This window comes from Oenanthe melanoleuca, chromosome 4A (genome assembly GCF_029582105.1).
Source record: "Oenanthe melanoleuca isolate GR-GAL-2019-014 chromosome 4A, OMel1.0, whole genome shotgun sequence".
Taxonomy (NCBI): Eukaryota; Metazoa; Chordata; class Aves; order Passeriformes; family Muscicapidae; genus Oenanthe; species Oenanthe melanoleuca.
Window position 1 is genome coordinate 17389681 of NC_079338.1, and position 18207 is coordinate 17407887.

Consider the following 18207-nt stretch of genomic DNA (forward strand, 5'->3'; position numbering starts at 1 on the left):
TTTGTTGGTTTCCTTGAAATTGAATATTGGAATAGGTCCTCCAGTGACTGAACTTTGGCTTCATTCCTCATTTCCACACTCACTCACACAACAGAGAAACTGAATTAGATCTCTCCAGGAATTAAATAACTTTTCTTTAGAAATAGAGGATCTGGATGAAAAGATCACCATCACTCCCAAATTTCCCCTTTTTTTAGAGTATTTGTTTATTGCCATGTTTGCTCTGAAGCCTTCTCTGTGCTCTGGAGCTTAAAGCAAAACTAGATATGGAAAAATATAGATAAATATAAAAATGTGTATTCCTGTATAGAGTATATGTGTAAATATATATTCCATGTCAATTTCAGAAAAATGATGTGATATTTTTCTGTTTAAATGCACTGTCAAGCTAAAGTGTGTCCTTTCTGTGTCTTGCAGGGTCAAAATGTATTTGGTCTTGACATAACTGAGACACCTGAGGGAGATAAGTGGCCTCAACTGATCGTCCAGCAGATCCTGGATAGGGAGCAGAAGGACACCTATGTGATGAAAATCAAAGTAGAAGATGGTGGGAGCCCCCCAAGGTCCAGCACTGCCATCCTGCAGGTGACAGTGACCGATGTCAACGACAACCGCCCGGTGTTCAAGGAGAACGACGTCGAGGTCAGCGTGCCGGAAAACGCCCCCGTGGGCACCTCCGTGTCCCAGCTGCACGCCACCGACGCCGACCTGGGCTCCAATGCTCAGATCCACTTCTACTTCAGCAACCAGATCTCCAGTCTGGCCAAAAGGCTCTTTGCCATCGACAACACCACTGGCCTCATCACCATCAGGGAGCCGCTGGACAGGGAGGAATCTCCGGTGCACAAATTGACCGTTTTGGCAAGTGATGGCAGCTCGACTCCCTCGAGAGCCACAGTGACTGTTAATGTCACAGACATCAATGACAATGTCCCATCCATAGACACGAGGTACATCATCAACCCTGTGAATGGGACAGTGCTTTTGTCTGAGAAGGCTCCCCTTAATACAAAAATTGCTTTGATAACAGTGATGGACAAGGACGCGGATCAGAACGGGAAAGTGACCTGTTTTACAGATCACGATGTCCCTTTCAGGCTAAAACCGGTGTTTGATAATCAGTTTCTCCTGGAGACAGCCACATTTCTAGACTATGAAGCTACCCGGGAATATGCCATCAAAATAGTGGCTTCAGATTCGGGGAAGCCTCCCTTAAACCAGTCTGCAATGCTCCTGATCAAAATTAAGGATGAAAACGACAACGCCCCAGTTTTCACACAGCCTGTGATAGGCCTGTCCATCCCTGAGAACAACGCCCCTGGTACTCAGCTAACCAAGATCAGCGCCACAGACGCTGACAGCGGGCGCAATGCCGAGATCAGCTACATCCTGGGCTCTGATGCACCCCCAATTTTCAACCTGGACCGCCGCACAGGCATCCTGACAGCGGTGAGAAAGCTGGACAGAGAAAAGCAAGACAGGTACTCCTTCACTGTGCTGGCCAAGGATAACGGGATGCCCCCTTTGCAGACCAATGCTACCGTGACGGTGTCAGTGCTGGACCAGAATGATAACAGCCCTGCTTTCACACACAGTGAATATAATTTCTACGTGCCAGAAAACCTGCCCATGTACGGCACAGTGGGGCTTATCACAGTTACGGACGCTGACGCGGGAGACAACGCTGCGGTCACCCTCTCTATCTTAAATGGTAGAGATAATTTCATTATAGATCCACTTACTGGTGTGATAAGACCTAACATTACCTTTGATAGGGAGCAGCAGGGGTCATACACTTTCCAGGTGAAAGCAGTGGATGGAGGAAGACTGCAGCGTTCCTCGACTGCCAAAGTGACCATCAATGTTGTTGATGTAAATGATAACAGGCCCGTTTTTGTTATTCCCTCATCTAATTATTCCTATGAGTTGGTCCCAACGTCAGCCAGCCCAGGGTCTGTAGTCACTAAAGTCTTTGCAGTTGATAATGACACGGGAATGAACGCAGAGCTCCGCTATAGCATCATAGGTGGGAACTCCAGGGGCTTGTTTACCATTGACCAATTAACAGGCAATATCACCTTGAAGGAGAAGGTGGTCGGATCAGATCATGGCTTGCACAGACTGGTGATCAAGGTGAATGACCTGGGACAGCCAGAGTCTCTTTACACAATAGCTCTTGTGCACTTGTTTGTGAACGAGACCGTCACCAACAGCTCCTACGTGCAAGAGCTGGTGCGTAGGAATATGGAAACTCCAGTGGGCCAGAACATTGGGGATGGTGAGATAACCCCACAGACCAATGATTATGTCAAGATCATCATTGCCATTATTGCAGGCACCATGACAGTTATTCTGGTAATTTTTGTTACCGCTTTAGTCCGGTGCCGCCAGACGCCCAGGCACAAGGTTGTCCAAAAAAATAAGCAGAGTGGTGAGTGGGTTTCCCCCAACCAAGAGAACAGGCAGATCAAGAAAAAGAAGAAGAAGAAGAAGCGCTCTCCAAAGAGCCTCCTCCTCAACTTTGTGACTATTGAAGAGTCTAAGCCTGATGATCCTGGCCACGAGCACATAAATGGCACTTTAGACATTCCCGTAGAGCTGGAAGAACAGACTATGGGAAAATACAACTGGGCCACCACACCAACCACATTTAAACCTGATAGCCCAGACTTAGCAAAGCACTACAAGTCTGCTTCTCCACAGCCTACCTTTCAAATTAAACCTGAGACTCCTGTACCCCCCAAGAAGCACCATGTCATTCAGGAATTGCCTCTAGATAACACCTTTGTGGTGGGCTGTGACTCACTTTCCAAGTGCTCATCCAGCAGCTCGGACCCTTACAGTGTTTCTGAATGCAGCTGTCAAGGAGGCTTCAAGACCCCAGGCCCCATACACACCAGACAGGTAATGGAATTTTAAGGTTTTAAAATTTTAAGGTACTTCCTTCCTCCTCCTCTCCTTACCTTGCCAATCCTATAACTCCAGGTCGAAGCACTGCAAGGAGTAAAACTTTGAAAGTTCGTATTCAATTGAGGCGTTGTCAAACAAACTTTTCAATCTTCCTGAGTGGTGAGGGAGAAAATGAGGAGGGAAAGGAGCGCTGTGTGTGAGGAGAGGGAGCAGGCAGGGATCCCTGTGGTGGTGTCCTGACTGCAGATGGCAGCATGGCACTTCCACCTCACCGCGGGACCTGGAGCAGCTCGGCAGGCTCAGAGCGGGACTGGCCCCTCCAGCCGGGTGTGCTCGAGCATCCAGGCAATCCAGGCCAGGTGGAAAGCAATAAAGCTTTACAGGAGCTCCTAAGTGGTTCTTAATATTAATGGAGTCTGGAATTGCAGCCTTCATTTGGGCATAGCTTTGCTTCAAGGTCTCACGAGCAGGCAAAGACTTTCCCCCGAGAGCTTCAGTGCCATTTTCAGACTGGAAGGAGCCTTCAGTCTGGTGGAATGGCACAGCTGACAGGCAAAGTTAGGGAAAAATTAAAAGCTTCAGCATAATTGCTCTCACTTATTTGCTGCTCTGCCTGATAAACCAGGTATTAGCTTCTTAGAAATGCAGTGCAACAAAAGAAATGTCTAAAGAATCCTCAGCTTAAAATTAAAAATAAATTGAGAACTCAAGTACCCCTTATTCTTCAAGACCCTACAGAAAAGCTTTAAGTCACTGGAAATAGAATCTAATATTTATCCATATCTTAAACAGTTTAATAAAACTTTTCTGTTTACTTCTCTTTCTTTCCAAGTATCACAGTTTTCAGTGGGGATAGTTTTCTAGTTAAGCATTAGTTGGTCAAGGAATTAATCATTGAAGTAACACTTTCTTCAGGTGTGTTTAATTTATTGTTGATAATATCTTTTAATTTGATAATATGTTTGACTTAATATATTGCTTGGGAACAAATCCTCTGGTAAATTTCTTTCCCCAGCTGATTTGTTTTTTCTGGGAACTTTATTTTATTACAACTCTAATGATAACAGCATGCATAAAAAATGCTTCTCATTCAGAGCAGTCATCATATCTTTGAAATTTCAGGATATGTTTTTTACTTTATTCTATTTTATTCTCTTTAGCAGCACAAATTTTTATGGTAATCTACATCACTATGGATAACATTTTTAGGAGATGTATTTAGGTGTGTTAAGTTACATGACATACCAGAAAAGCCTCTTGCCAGTTTGTTCATCTGTTTGAACTCCCCTAACTCTGAGGAGAGGGCAGTGCTGTTTTCAGCATTTCTGTTGGCCTGATCTAAGTGATTTTTTTCAATGGAGTTCTGGTACAGTTCCTGTGAGTCAAAAAGGTTCTGCCATTGTCTGCTGAAACACACTTTGTCGTGCACTAATGCTGCCAACAAAGAAAGCAAGCTCGTGACTCTCAAAGTCCTTTCTGTGGCAGTGAAAACCTAGAAAGTGGCATGGGAAGCAATTCTCTTCAGCAGAAGTTGGTTGGGGGAAAGAGCATTTCCTTTTATCTGTGCCTTAAAGGTCTGTGACAGGGTTTCTATCTGGAAAAGCAGAACAGAACTGAGGTTTTTTTAATGCTCACCAGCAGATATCAGCTTATCTTCACAGAGCTGCACCTGACATTGTTAGGATGATATGCTGAATAGATAAGAAAAGAGATTATTGTCACTGTTTGTACTGATGTTGTTAAAATTGTGCAGCTATCCTTTTAGGGATATTGTTCTGCATGAAAGTGAACACCTTTGGAGGAAGGGTAACTAATCACCACAATGTCCCTTTACACTAATTTGGAAGCAGCATTCACCTTTAAACACACACATTCACATTTTTTTAAAAATGTAAATTTGTCATATCATTATTATTTGCATAAATTGAGCCATTAGAGGAAATCCTTTGTGTTGTGTTGGACTGTGACTAAATGAAAATTGTATTTCTTGGCAAGTAAAAATGAGTAAAGAATTTCCTAAAGCTCAACAGATCTTTTAAAAGATCAGTGTCACTCCTGGCTCTGTATTTGTACTCTGGGTAGTTTTATCTCCTGTAGGCTCTGGAATGTCTCTCAGGATGGGCTCTGTTAGCCAGCAAAAAAGAGAAACAAATAGAAATAGAAATAATCCTGAGGCACAGTGCCTCCAGCTGCTGTCCCTCCCCCTTCAGCCACCAACAGGATCCTTGTGGTTCAGGGTGATTTTGTGTCAGGCACTCTCTGAATTTGCAGAAAACTGTAGGACAAGCTGGAGAACTGAAAGTCAGTTCAGTTAAAAAGGGAGATGTGCTAGTTTGAGAAGTGAAAATAAGATGCCTGATGTGAAGGGGAAATATCATAATATATCCCTCTTACCATAGTGCAGATCTTTTACAAGCCAAAAGTTCTGAAGAAGATTCTGTTGACTGTGAAGTGTCTCTTCAGTTTCTAATGGGGACTGGTATTGTTATAGGCTGCACATCTCAACTATTGTTAGTTTTGCCTATGCAAGACTTTCTACTCAGATATTTGAAATAATATTGTGTTACAGCTAAAAATATGTGTTTTCTTTGGAAGCTCTAAATTTTGTGTCTGTCTGAATGGTATTGATTCAGGTCTTTAAAGAAAGGAAATTATGCCTTTGCTTTACTGCTAAATTTGTCTAAGTGATCTATAAAATGACAGAAAGTCATTATAGCAGTTGTACTCAAAAAGCATGCAAGCAAAGATGGAAAGGTTTTTCTACTAAAAAAACCCAAAATATCTCTTTAGTGGTCATGTGGGCAAATAAATACAGCAGTGCCATAGCTGAAATTTTTATGGGGAAGCAACTGGAGACTCCTGAAGCAGCTGAGGACACTTTGAATCATAAACTACAGGAAACTGAAGAGGGAAAGGATGGTGTTAACGTAAGAGAGAAGTTCAATTTTGCTCTATTTGTATGTGATAAAGGGCAAGGGACAGAGGTACTGATATTATTCTGAAGTTACTAAGAGGAGTTAATCAACACCAATGACAATAGATCTTCAGAGCAGCCTGCTTTTTGGGGGGATGTAGTAGAGATAGTTCTTTTATTAAAGGAGTTTTACCAAGTGATAAATTATGAAGGAGCTTATTCATAATAAGGTTTTTCAAACTAGGATATCTGGAGTGTTCTAAAAATCAAACTGACTTTCCATGTAATCAGATTTCCATTGTTTTGGCAGTTGTGGGCCTCACAGAAATCCTCTTTGGTGCAGAAACATATGGCATCTTTAAACTTTATTTGTCTGTAAGCTTTGTAAAAACTCAGTTATTTTTGACATTACCTCAGTGGGAGCAAACTGTGTGAAGTGTTCCACGCTGACAAAAAAATCTTCTAATTCTCTTTGCATTTGCATGGGAATGATGAGAAGAAGGGAGAGGAGTTTTCTTCAGTCTCATTTTCATGTAACACAATTTCAAAATCTGAAATCTTTGCTCATGCACTTTAAACTAACATTCAGACATTTCAAATGCCTGTCTAGGTATCAGCCTGTCTAGTCAAAACATGCACAATTATAGAGCACAGTTTTATCTGTGGCAGCTTGATTCAAAGAAGGTAAAGCTGCAAAGATTCATCAGGACTTGCCATGCATTCTCCTTCTTCTTGTCCCTTTCTTTTACTGAGTGCTATTTCAGATGTGCCTTTTGCTTGAAAATAGTGGAGTGCACACTCTAGGGACAGGGGAAATATTGGCAAGTTTACACCTGGTCACTCAGGAAGGGTCCTGTGATCTTTTTGGATTGCAATGTTCAACTTCAGAACAAGATTTTTCTGATTTGGTGCTACTGAGGAGTTTTAGTGCCCCTTGAAGAAGGGGCTGCAAGGTGCAATGTGCTCTGCATCTGTGATTTTCTGTTTTTGGGGAGTTCTCCCTGCATCCCTCTGGTCTCTGGTCTGTCAGGGGATTCAGCTGCACTGCCTGGGTACCATGCTGGGGAAGCTGCTGAAGGGGAGGAGGTGTGGAGATGGATTTGTATCATGCTTGCTGATGCAAATCTTCATTAGTGGAGTTCAGCTGGCAGGATTCTCTCATCTCTGAACTTACCCACACTTAAGAATAGAAATTTCAGCTGCCACAGTGATCTCTGCTGGTTTGTTAGGAGCTGATGGGGATAGACTTTACACTCCTTACAGGAATCTGGATGGGAAGGAGCCCTCATTCCTAATACATTGCATTTGGGGACCCACTGTCTCGTTCTGTGATTCTATCACTGCCTGCTTAGACCTGCTTAGAGTTATGGGATATTTGGGTTTCTGATTCACAACGTGGTGAAATGTCATTACAGCTTCCCCCTCACTATGAGAACAGTGTGCTCAGGGTGTGAATGGAAGGGATATTGCAGTGCTCCTGAAAAGAACAGCTCTGAAACTCACCTGCTCTGTCAGTCTTTAGCTGCAGGATTTTCTGTTTTGTGTAATAACAGTCAGTTTAATTTAGAATCCTGTAATCATCAGCAGGCAGGGCTGATGCTCCAAGGTGTAAAATAGACATAGCACTGGTGTTTGTATTGACAGATACAGAGTCAATTACACTCAAAGAACATTTTCTCCAAAATTTTAGCATAAATAACTCTTGGTATAAGCCCTTCCTAAAAACCATTCCAAAATGTGTTACTATGATTCTAAGTATTCTCATTATTTTATCTTCATTTTCTGACTGTTAATTTTGCTTGTGGTTCTGATCTGCTGCTGTCTACATACATTTCACAAAAAAAAAAAAAAAAAAAAAAAAGAAACTTGGATTTGGAGATTTCAAGCTGAAATATCAGTCAAAATGTGAGAGTCAGAAGTTAACAAGCAATTATTTAAATGTGCATCACTACTGAAGTAAAGCTGGTCAAGAAAATAATTTTTCTCTCTGCAACACTGGTAGAAAGTCTTCAGTGATTTCTTTTCATACTTTTCAAGAAAATAATGGGGAATGTATCTGGAAAGTGCCCCCTTTGCCTCACAGTAGAAGGCAAAAACAGAGCGTGAAGAGAGGTGGAAAAGAAATCTGTGTTTGTGTGAGGAAATAATGAAAGATTTTCAATATGACAAAAAAACCCCAAACTAATTCAGAGCCAACAAAGACACTTTTTTCCCTTTTTCCCCAGCAAGACCTCATTGACTGAGTTGATACTGAAGTTGGTAAATGAGTGATTTTTGTGCAAGCCAGAATGACACACAACTCCCTTGCCAATAGCCACTTGCCTTGGGGTAGAAACAATGTGATTTTTCAAACATTAAATGCATTTCACTTCATTTTTTTCAGTGGGATAACTGAAAACTTTGCTCTTTTCTCGTGGTGACCCAACTGTGCTATTTCAAATGTCTTACTTAACTATAAATTATTGCTAACAGTGAAGTCTGACTTAACTCTGGTTTAATTTTCACACCTGTTTATTTTCCTGTTTTCTCCCAGAAGGAATTGCACTCAATAATCTGCAGCTGATAGCAATTTCCTGGCCAGTGAGTGGCTGGTGTCTTGGTGACTGTGCTATTGATAGTGCTTTCATTTCTGTGAAATCATTGATCAGAATGGCTTCATTTCTGTGAATCTTTGGGACTAATCCTGTTGATGATAAATTTAGACTAAAGATGTAAAATAATTCTTCAAAGAAAAAAAAATATGTTATGCTTTTGCATGAAGTCCACACAACCCCTGTGGAACCTGTTCTAGGCAGTGCAGCAGCCTTGGGACAGCTCTGATCTTGCACCAGCACTTTGGGTTTGAGTGGATAAAGCAAAAAAAGGAGTAAGAAATGTAGAGTAATATCCATAGAAGCTATTTCTGTGGCTCCTTCTGTTGCAGCATTTGTGCAGAGATCTGGGAACACACACACACCCCAGAGTATTTGGTTACTTAGAACATCTCAGACCGCACAGTGCTTGAGCTCTGGTAGAAATTTGGAAGCGAACGTGACAATTTGTGGTGCAAATGCTGCAGGAAAGGGCTTTTCTCATGCTGTTTCTCTGTTTGCCAGCTCTGAAGGCCATCGCAGCTGATGTTATTTCTGAAGTCGTACGTGTACTCAGTGATGTTAAGCCAGCAAATAAGAGAACAAGGAAATAGCACGAGAAAGCCCTTTGTCCTGTCTCTGGGTGCCGAAGAAATTTATCGCCTCATCTCCAGAGGGGTGTGGAAGTGACGATGAACTGTTCAAGCTGCCCTACTGAAAGGTATCAAGGGCAAGGATTTTTTTTTAAAAAGGAAAAGACAAAGAAATTTTAGTACGTTGTGCTATAGTGTTCTATAACGTAGTTTTGCTAAGGAAAAAAAAAAAAAAAGTAATGTGACCCATCCTTCTTCACAGTTGGTGATTATGGTAAATTTATTTTGCTTGTAATCATCTTCTTGTCCCAGATTTTTTTTCCCCCCCTCCTTATTTATTTTAGCTGAAACAATTAGGAATTTTTGTTTCTATGAATATATTAAAAGGGAGCAATAAATTTTATTCGTATGTTTAAGAGAGAATGTAAAGTTCTTTATACTCCCTGCATTTAAAAGAAAAACAAATGAGTTGTTGTCACTTATAGCACATTATACATGTTAAGAATTAAGTGTTATTTATATCTATTCCATAATATTTTTAATGATGATATTGCTGCTATGGATCATAAATAGAAATGATCAAGTCACTGCTTTCTCATTTTCTAGGCACAATAGTAGTAGTGAAAAACTAGTACTTCCTGCTTTCTTATCCACAACATTTTGTAATAAATGTCACCTTTTCAATAACTGCTGGAAAGCATTCACATAACTTTTAAAAAGAAAATTTGATTTGCATTTTGCTTGCTGAAGTCTAGATAATGTCTATTTAACAGGTGCCAAACATTTAACCTTTTGAAGTATTTTTATTTAAAAAGAAAAAGTCATAAATCCAGTGGCTTGGTTTTCAGTGTAATAAAATAGGAAAGAGTACACATAATTTTTTCACTGTTAGCCAGCCCATGGGGGGGAAATGGCCTTCTGTTGTTTGTTTGTTTTCTCCCCCTGATTATTCTTCTATAAAGTTTTTTTTGATTGGTTGGCTTTTTTGTTTGTTTTTTTCTTTTTTTTTCTTTTTTCTTTTTTTTTTTTAATTAAAGGGTTTTTTTTTTTTATATTATCATTTGTTGTTTAGCACAGCTCATTTACAAAATAAAACTTGAGTATCATAGCTTTGTTTGAAGGTTGGTTGCAAGTTCTTGTATATTGCCTCACATTTTAGGGAGTAATGCTTAATATGTATCATCTATAATATTAGAATTTCATATGCAATGCAAAATCTCTTAGGAAGCAAAGGAGTATAAAGAACCCTGTTTTCTGCACTTATATGGAGACATGTAATATTAGTTTGCTAGAATAAAATGAAATACAGACACTGCTTTTAACTGGGATGTATACAGTATATAGAACTTTCTTTTAAAGAAAAAAAGTTATTAATGATTCATGGATTAGACTACAACATGGAATTCTTACACATTACTGTATGTTTGATGTAAAGATATTTATAGGCTTGTACTTAATAATCACATTGCCTCAGTTCTTGGACTGCAGAATGTCTACCATGACTGTTGCCTATAGTTTGCTCCACATTTGCTATCTGGCTCTTTAAAAAAAAGATGTGTATTTGGCTATTTGATCTGTAAAATAAATTCTATTAATAATGAAGTACGTATTGTAATTCAGCATATTGTATTGCATAATTATAGCTATGACTGTTCCAGAGAGTTTTTCTTTTCCAGTGATGGGATCATTTCCTTGGGAAGAAGTTCATGTACCTGTCAGACAGTTTTGCTGTTCCTATTTTTAGCAGCCTTGCAGCATTTATGCTTCAAACTAAACCCCCCAACACTCCAGTGGTCAGACATGCAGTGACATTTATTGACTCAGTGCCACAGTTTAAAGTTCATTTATCCCAGCAGTGCTGTTTGGTGTCCCACAGCTGCAGATAAACTTGGTGCAGCTGTTTGTGGAGGTGTTCCTCAGGTGGGAGATGGGAAATCCAGTGATGTTTGGGCTTTGCCAGGCAGACAGGAAGGCTTCACAGGCTTTGGGTTTCTCTGTTTACTTTGTCTTTGGATTTCTGTTCTTATGAGAATTAGGTTGGATTTCCTTTTTGAGAAAACCCCTATAAGAAAACTGAATGTTTGATGAAGAGAAGTACCAAATAATTTAAATGCTTACATTCAATTTTTTTTTTTTTTTTTCTTTTAATTGAGGGGTACTGAGTGGAGATAATGTAATTTAATTGTGTCAAGTGAACATGTCGTTGCCCTCAGATTTTTTCTCTGGTGGTGACAAGGCATAGATAGACTGTAGCAGGTTATTTGGATTTTAGGACTGCACACCCTCTAGAAGTGCCTACTTTCTTGCACTGAGTGTGAAGAGAACCTTTGTTGAGAACTTTGATTGTACCAGATGTGCCAGTTATGTGCTTTCAGAGAAAAATAACTTCATTGTGAGTTTCTTTGCTTTAAACTTAGCTGAAACTCTAGTTTCTTCCTAGTATTACGCTGGTCCTATAATTCTAATCGACCAATAAAAGCACCTAGGATGACTTTAAAATTTCCAAAAGTTGCATAAATGAAATAAAAGGTACATCACGTTTAATTACTGGTATCAATCAGTAATTTCCTTCCTCTGGTTCTCTCACGAGTCAGCCCAGCCAAATATGATAATCTTCCAATAAGGGAAAGCCAGAAACCTCTTAAGTGGCTCAGTTTCATGTGTTTTATCTGTTTCAATTTTTATTTTTGTTTTCTTACATCTAAGTATCACTTCTTAAAAAGTTGTTTTTTCATGGACTGGTATAAAACTTGTTCAGAGCTCATTTCCTCCTGATAATTGAACGGGTTCATGAAAATCTCATGAAAACCTAATGTTTAATGACCAAATATGTGTGTGTGCTGGATATCAATTTCTACACTTTTCTGTCATGAAGGCCAGTCAAAGATTTCTATGATTTTTGTTTTAACTAGTATTAGTATCCTGAGTCAAAGCTAGATACCTGTGTTTCAAAACCAACTCTGTTTCTCAAATATTTTCACCTACAGAAATATTTTTTTTTTCTGACTGCTTAGAAGTCAGAGTCAATTATAAGCAAAAAATAAGTGAGTTGACCAAATGTTACTTTTGAACTTGCCAACTCATTATGTTTTCTTTGGAATATCAATATATTCATCATACTTTCACCTCAGTATGAACTTCCCAAGAAATTCCCCCTTGTCTCTGTGCTCACTGCTCATCTCCAGGCTGTGTCTGTAGGGAAAGCCCCAGAGCTTTGGGTGGCTTCAGTGCAAGGTGGGGCTGAAACAAAACAAAATTTCTTGATTTATTGCCAGTCTGAGATGTGAATGATCCCATGGCTGCTAGGGCTGGCTCTCAGATTATTGTCAATTATTGTGGAATTCTTCTGGGTTCGTGTGTCTACCAAAGCTGCTCCCACCCGACCTCAAACACCCCTGAGAGCAAGACAGGCACTGCAGGAACTCTGGGGATTTCAATCCTCCTGACTTCCATTGAGTGGGGAACTTCTGAAGGGCAGTAGGGGGCTGGCAGGAACAAAGCTGGTTTGTGATGTAAATAGAATTATATTTTTAACATGAACTGTAATGCTGCAGGGTTTTTTTCTGTTACACTTTTCTGGTGATTTCCCATTTTCCCATAAAACATATATTTATGGTGTATCCTGGTCTTAAGTATTATTTGTAAAATCTTTTTAACAAATGATTTGAATATATATTTTTGCTTTCATATTGAATTACTGAGCACTGTTCCTTTTATGTCTTATTTATCTATTTCTAAAATAAATTTGGTTTGACAATTCTGTTTGTGTACCTTCTGGAGAAGCACTGTTTTTAAATACACCCCTGCTCTGTTTGCTAATGCATGCACACCACCAAGCTCTGCAGAGACTGGCATTTTTCAGTGTTTAGGAGCTATGATTATTAAATCACTTAACCACATGTCAGCTTTACAAGAAGAAATATGAAGGAATATGCCTCTTTGAAAACCTCATACTCTTCAGCAGCACATTTCTTTTGTCTACAATTTTTTCTAAGAAATCTAAGCAGGAATTCCAAGAGTTGCACATTTCCCAGGGATGTTGCCATGCACATGTGAGTGTTTATATTTGTCTCTGTGTGAATTTTGTCTGCCTGTGAATATGAGGGTGTCTACAGACATTTATCACACATTCAATTAGCAGAGGTTCTAGGCAGTAAATATTGCACAGGCTGAAACTGCAGAGATGTGCCCATCCCAATATCTCTTGCTGTGAAAGACAGCCAGGCTCTAAGGATTTCAATCTGCCACATTATTTGATTTTTGGGAAGATTTGTCTTCCCTTCTGAGAATGTACTGGCTTCTCAATATGTGAGAAAATGACTCTTGGTGATTTGGAGGTTAGGATACAAATATGAAAAGTGCAGGTTTGAGTTTCAGTGCTATGATTCTTTCACTAGGTTATTTTACTCAGTCCAATACTGTCTCTCAGTATTCTAAAATACATTTTTTTTCTACTAAATAGCTCATATTGTTAAATTTTACCACTGAAAATGACTTTTTTGTATCTTCTCCATATTGTGAGCTTCAGTTATTTCATAAATAGACACATGTAAATCAAATTCAGTAATTTATATGCATAGACATGGATATTAAGTGTGATATCAGGATTTTTTCAGGAATTTCTTTGACTCTTTGCAATCTTTTAAGAAAGTTTTATTCATTTGTGTTCTCATTTCCAAGGAAGGTGTTCGTTCAAGCTGAAATCACTTATTTCCAATAAAAGCTGAATGATGATATCAGAGGTATGAGGTTTGATTTCTCATCATTGAATTCCAGCTATGAATTATGAGCTGAATTTTGCTCTGTTTTTCTCAGCATTGTTTTCATCCTTTCCTAAGAGAAGTTCCTTGGCTGTTGGATGGATGATGCTCCTGCTCTCTGTTTTCTCCTGGGCTGTGATCTGAGAGTCTCCAGTCATAGGTTTCCCCACACAAAAATACTTTTCCTAGGTCTGGATCTAACCATCCATGTGCTGATGGTTTTTCTCTCCCTCTCTTGTATGAAAAAGAAACCAACAGGGAACAAATTCTGGTCTTTTCCAGATATTTGGACACGAGTGTTTCAGACAAGCAAATGAACCTCAAAAGGGTGACTGGAATTTGAAAAGTCCTTTCCTTTGAATGTTTAGAGCATTTGAGTGATTGGAAATTCCTCCAAATTTTGTGATTTTCTGACAAATTTGGCCAGTGTCTGCACAGACAAGGTCACAACCATGAGCTGGACTCAGGAGGAGTGAGGATGGAAAGGGATGAGAGGAAAGGAAGATCTTTTCAGTCTAAAATTACTGTTGTGGTGAGAAATGGAATCAAAATCCTAAGTGCCACATCAAAGATCTTTGCAGATGGAGTTTTAAGTCACATTTAAGTCACATTTAAGTCACATTTAAGTCACATATTTTATTAATTGCATTAGTGTCTATCTATTATGGATAAAAGCAGCAGAATTCTGCTTCTAACTCTGTATCTTATCACGTGGCTGTGTGTTTATATCTGGGCTGAAAAGTGATTCAGATCAGGTTTCTTGGGATTGAAAGGTAAGGTGCCAAAAAATTGTTTCCCTCCCTTTAAAAAAGAATGTGTTTGGAGCTGGAAGTGAAGAAGAAAAGTAACACAGACTTGGAAAAATACATGGTACAGTTTTCTTTTCTATTTAACTCAAAGAAACTATTTTAATTCTTAAAGATAATACTAAAAGATTGATAATTAAAAAAAAAAATAATTTACCTGATTTAAAATTACAGTTTTTGTAGAACAATAAACTGCCTTCTAGCTTTGTTGCATTTTATTTCTTGAAATGCATTAAAATAAATTGAAGAGCAAGTGCTTTTGCTTGCCAGTACCTGATTATTATAACTACCTAAACACATAGAGATATTTTAAATTACACACTATGGAAACCTATTTTCTACCTTCTGTCTTCTCTTTTCCAAAGTCTCTGTTTTTGGAGGTTTTTAGCATGAAACTATCTGTAGCCAGCACACCAAGGAATCAAACTGAAGGTGGAAAAGGGCTTTTCTGTTTAAATAAGTCTATTTGTAAACAAAACTTCAAGAGGGGAGGAAAACATTGGATTATGTTCTCAGGCTTAGCAGAAGGGAAGCAACAACTTCTCCAGCCTGCTGAGATTTTGATTGCTATTGATTTCAAAGTTAGGAGCCCAAACAAGTGCAATTTCTACAAGAAGTGTTTCTCCCAACTCGTGTTGAGCTCGGAGCTCAGTGAGGGCTCAGCCAAGAGCTGCTGACTTGGACAGGCTGGAGGGATGTGATCAGCAGAGTGATCAGCTCTGCTGCATTCCCTGCTCACAGGCCCTGCTGAGTCACCCTCAGATGTCATATTTTCTACACCTGAGTGGGAACAAAGAATTTATCAAAAATCCTGCAAGAAGATCCTGGGGTTTTTTCCCTCCTTCAAATAGCAGGAAGCTACTCTACCCAAATATAGATCCCCAAAACTTTTCAGAAGTGTCTCATTAGACACACTGCATGCTTATCTTTTTAATTCTTATTTTATGCATTATAGAAGCTTATACACATATATAGTTATATATACAAATAAAAAGATGAGGTAATTTTCTAAAACTTTTCTTGTTCTTTTTATAAACCAGTGTTCAAAGACATTTCCTGCTGTTTAGAGGGATGAGGCTGAATGGATTTTTCAACAGCCTGAAGTAGATTTTTAATCTAGCAAAATGACACTGTGACTCATTTTAAAAAACATGGATAAACAGATTGGTGTTTGCTTACACATGGGGGAATCATCAAACCCACTGATTTAGCAAACAAGAGGCTGGAGGATTTGATGAATGCATTTTAAGAAACTCATATGACCAAATTTGTAAATCAGTCCCTGCTAAATTACCTTCCCTGATTCATTCCCCTTCCTCATCAGGTTTATTGTAAGAGCACTTCTGTGCTTTATCACTTTGGCCAAATTTCCATCCAACTTACTTCATTTCTTGTCCATCAAATATTGTCTTTGTTCTTCTGTGTTGGAAAATAATACAGGTATGGTCTAACACTCTGAGATTCTTCTTTTCTTTTCTTTAATGGATAGTTTAAGATTTTCTTATTGCTATGTTCTCCTATTTTTATATTAATATATTGAAACTATGGTGGGGGTGTGTAAGAATCCAGACATTTGTAAGATCTTGCACTTGGTGTTGTGTCAGCTTGACATAACCAAAGTAATTAGTAGCACATGGATAAACCTTGGACAATATATTATAACCATGTGTATTGGTGGGTCAATATATATCTATTTCTTACATCAGAATTCTTAAAGATCACAGAATGATGGAATAATTCAGGTTTCAGGGGATCTGCTCCAATCATGGGACTCAAAACCAGGTTCTTTCAGATCAGTTTTCTCTGGGTTTGTTCAGTGGATTTCTAATATTTTAGGATCCTCAAGAATATAGAGGTGGTTGAGTGGAAATCAGAATATTGATTGTCTTTATGAATCCACTACCCACATGTATAAATATCCAATGAATTCAAATTTCTTACAGCTGTAAATAATTTAAATATTTCTGTTTGTATGCATTTTTGGGCTGAAAGCCCAAGTACACTGTTTGCTGCTCACTTGTACGGTTCATCAACTTTTGTATTCATCTTTATTTCATAAATATGCTGTGAGTTTTTATTTTCATTTCCTCTAGTTGCAGTGAAAAATCCCTGAGAAGTTGACACAATCTTGATTGTTTTATGAGTGCATCAAACCTCTTCAGAAACTTATCTGGAAGGTTGGATATTAAAAGCAGACAGGAATAATCCTGTCAGGAACAATTAAACCAGGAAAATGTAATTGAAGGCTTTTGATGCTTCCTGTATACAAGATATACAATTATCTGCTTTCAGCTCCCAAGCATGATTTATTAGTTACAGCAGTTTGGCTTTGGAACACTGAGCATGGCTCAGGCAGCTGTGTGAGGGCTCCAACATCTGCCCTACAATCCTCTTACAGGCTGTCTGTGAGGAATTAGGAGATGGCAACATGACTTCTGAAATGGATATCAACCAAGAGTGAGGAGAGGGGGGCTGGAAGAGGAGATTCCATTATTTCATTGCCCCTTTTTAACACAATAACTCCTTGAACTGTTTGTTTTTATTATTCCAGATGGGAGCAAGATGCATTTAAAATGAATAAAATGAAATAGAACAAATCAAATGCTTGGCTGCTGTTCAAGAGCTGCTAAGGCTGAGCTTTATTAAATTCACTTGAGGATATGATAACTGTGGAATTTCACACAATGAACTGCACTAATCTTACTCGTGAAGAACATAATTTTTCTTGAGATAGATGAGAGAATCTGAAATTTTTTCCATGAAAAAAACAAAGCCCCTTTGGAGCTTTATTTTCTGAGGGCATTCAGTGCTTGAGTGAAATCTGTCCATGTCCCACAAACAGAATCTTCATGCACAATCCATTTTTACACATCAAAAGTTCCAAGGGTTTGTTCTTTCTCTGTGGCAAAGTGGAGAATACTTCAAAGTGAGCTACTGTGTTCTGTGTTAAAACTCTTCCCTGTCTCATCCACAGCCCCTTTGGGAATAAGCATATTTATATTTTAAAAAGGGGCAAAATTATTAAAATTTAAAATTATATAAGATACATTTAATTATATTTAAATAGGAAAAAATGAAAGGAGAGCAAACTAAATATTTCTAGTGATTATTTGCAGGATATAATTCACGTTGATGCATTTTCTTTTTTTGTGACTGTAGATCATTTTTATGCCTCTGCAGTAGAATTGCTGTTTATAACTCAATGTTTTTCAGGCATTTCCTGTCACTTAATGAAATTAACATTCTTTTTAATACATTCTTCTTTCTTACTTCTTTTTACTGAAACTCCAAAATTACTGTTGAAATTTTCTGATTAAATAATATTATTTTTCCCCTTCAAAACTACAAAAGTAAAATTCCTGACAATACTCACACGATATATTTTGTTACATTTTCCACTTAAATGCAGTATAAAACTGCATTCATAAACTGTTTTCCTGTATCCAAAAATGCTGAAAAGAAAATGTTTTAACATTTTCAGGGTTAATTGTTATTCAGCAAAGCCACAAGCACAGGACTCACCTGAGCCCTCCCTGCTCTGACTCCAAACACCCTCCAAGGGTGCAATAAAAATTCTGGCCAGACAAGGCTGAGGTGCCAAAACTTCTCTCCTTGTGAAACCAAATAAACCAAAATAAATACCAAATAAATAAA

General features: G+C 38.5%; 1 protein-coding gene across 2 annotated transcripts in view; it reads left to right on the forward strand.

Moving 5' to 3' along the window:
* PCDH11X (protocadherin 11 X-linked) overlaps positions 1-18207 on the forward strand; it is a 407090-nt gene that overhangs the window by 64716 nt on the left and 324167 nt on the right. Inside the window, exons 4-5 of one of the 2 annotated variants that reach the window (XM_056491687.1) lie at positions 418-2904; positions 8920-12748. In XM_056491687.1, coding sequence (XP_056347662.1) covers positions 418-2904; positions 8920-8925 — 2493 coding nt within the window. In that variant the 3' untranslated portion in view covers positions 8926-12748. Of the gene's footprint in view, positions 1-417; positions 2905-8919; positions 12749-18207 lie in introns of those variants that run through there. The other variant, XM_056491686.1, reaches the window with a different exon arrangement.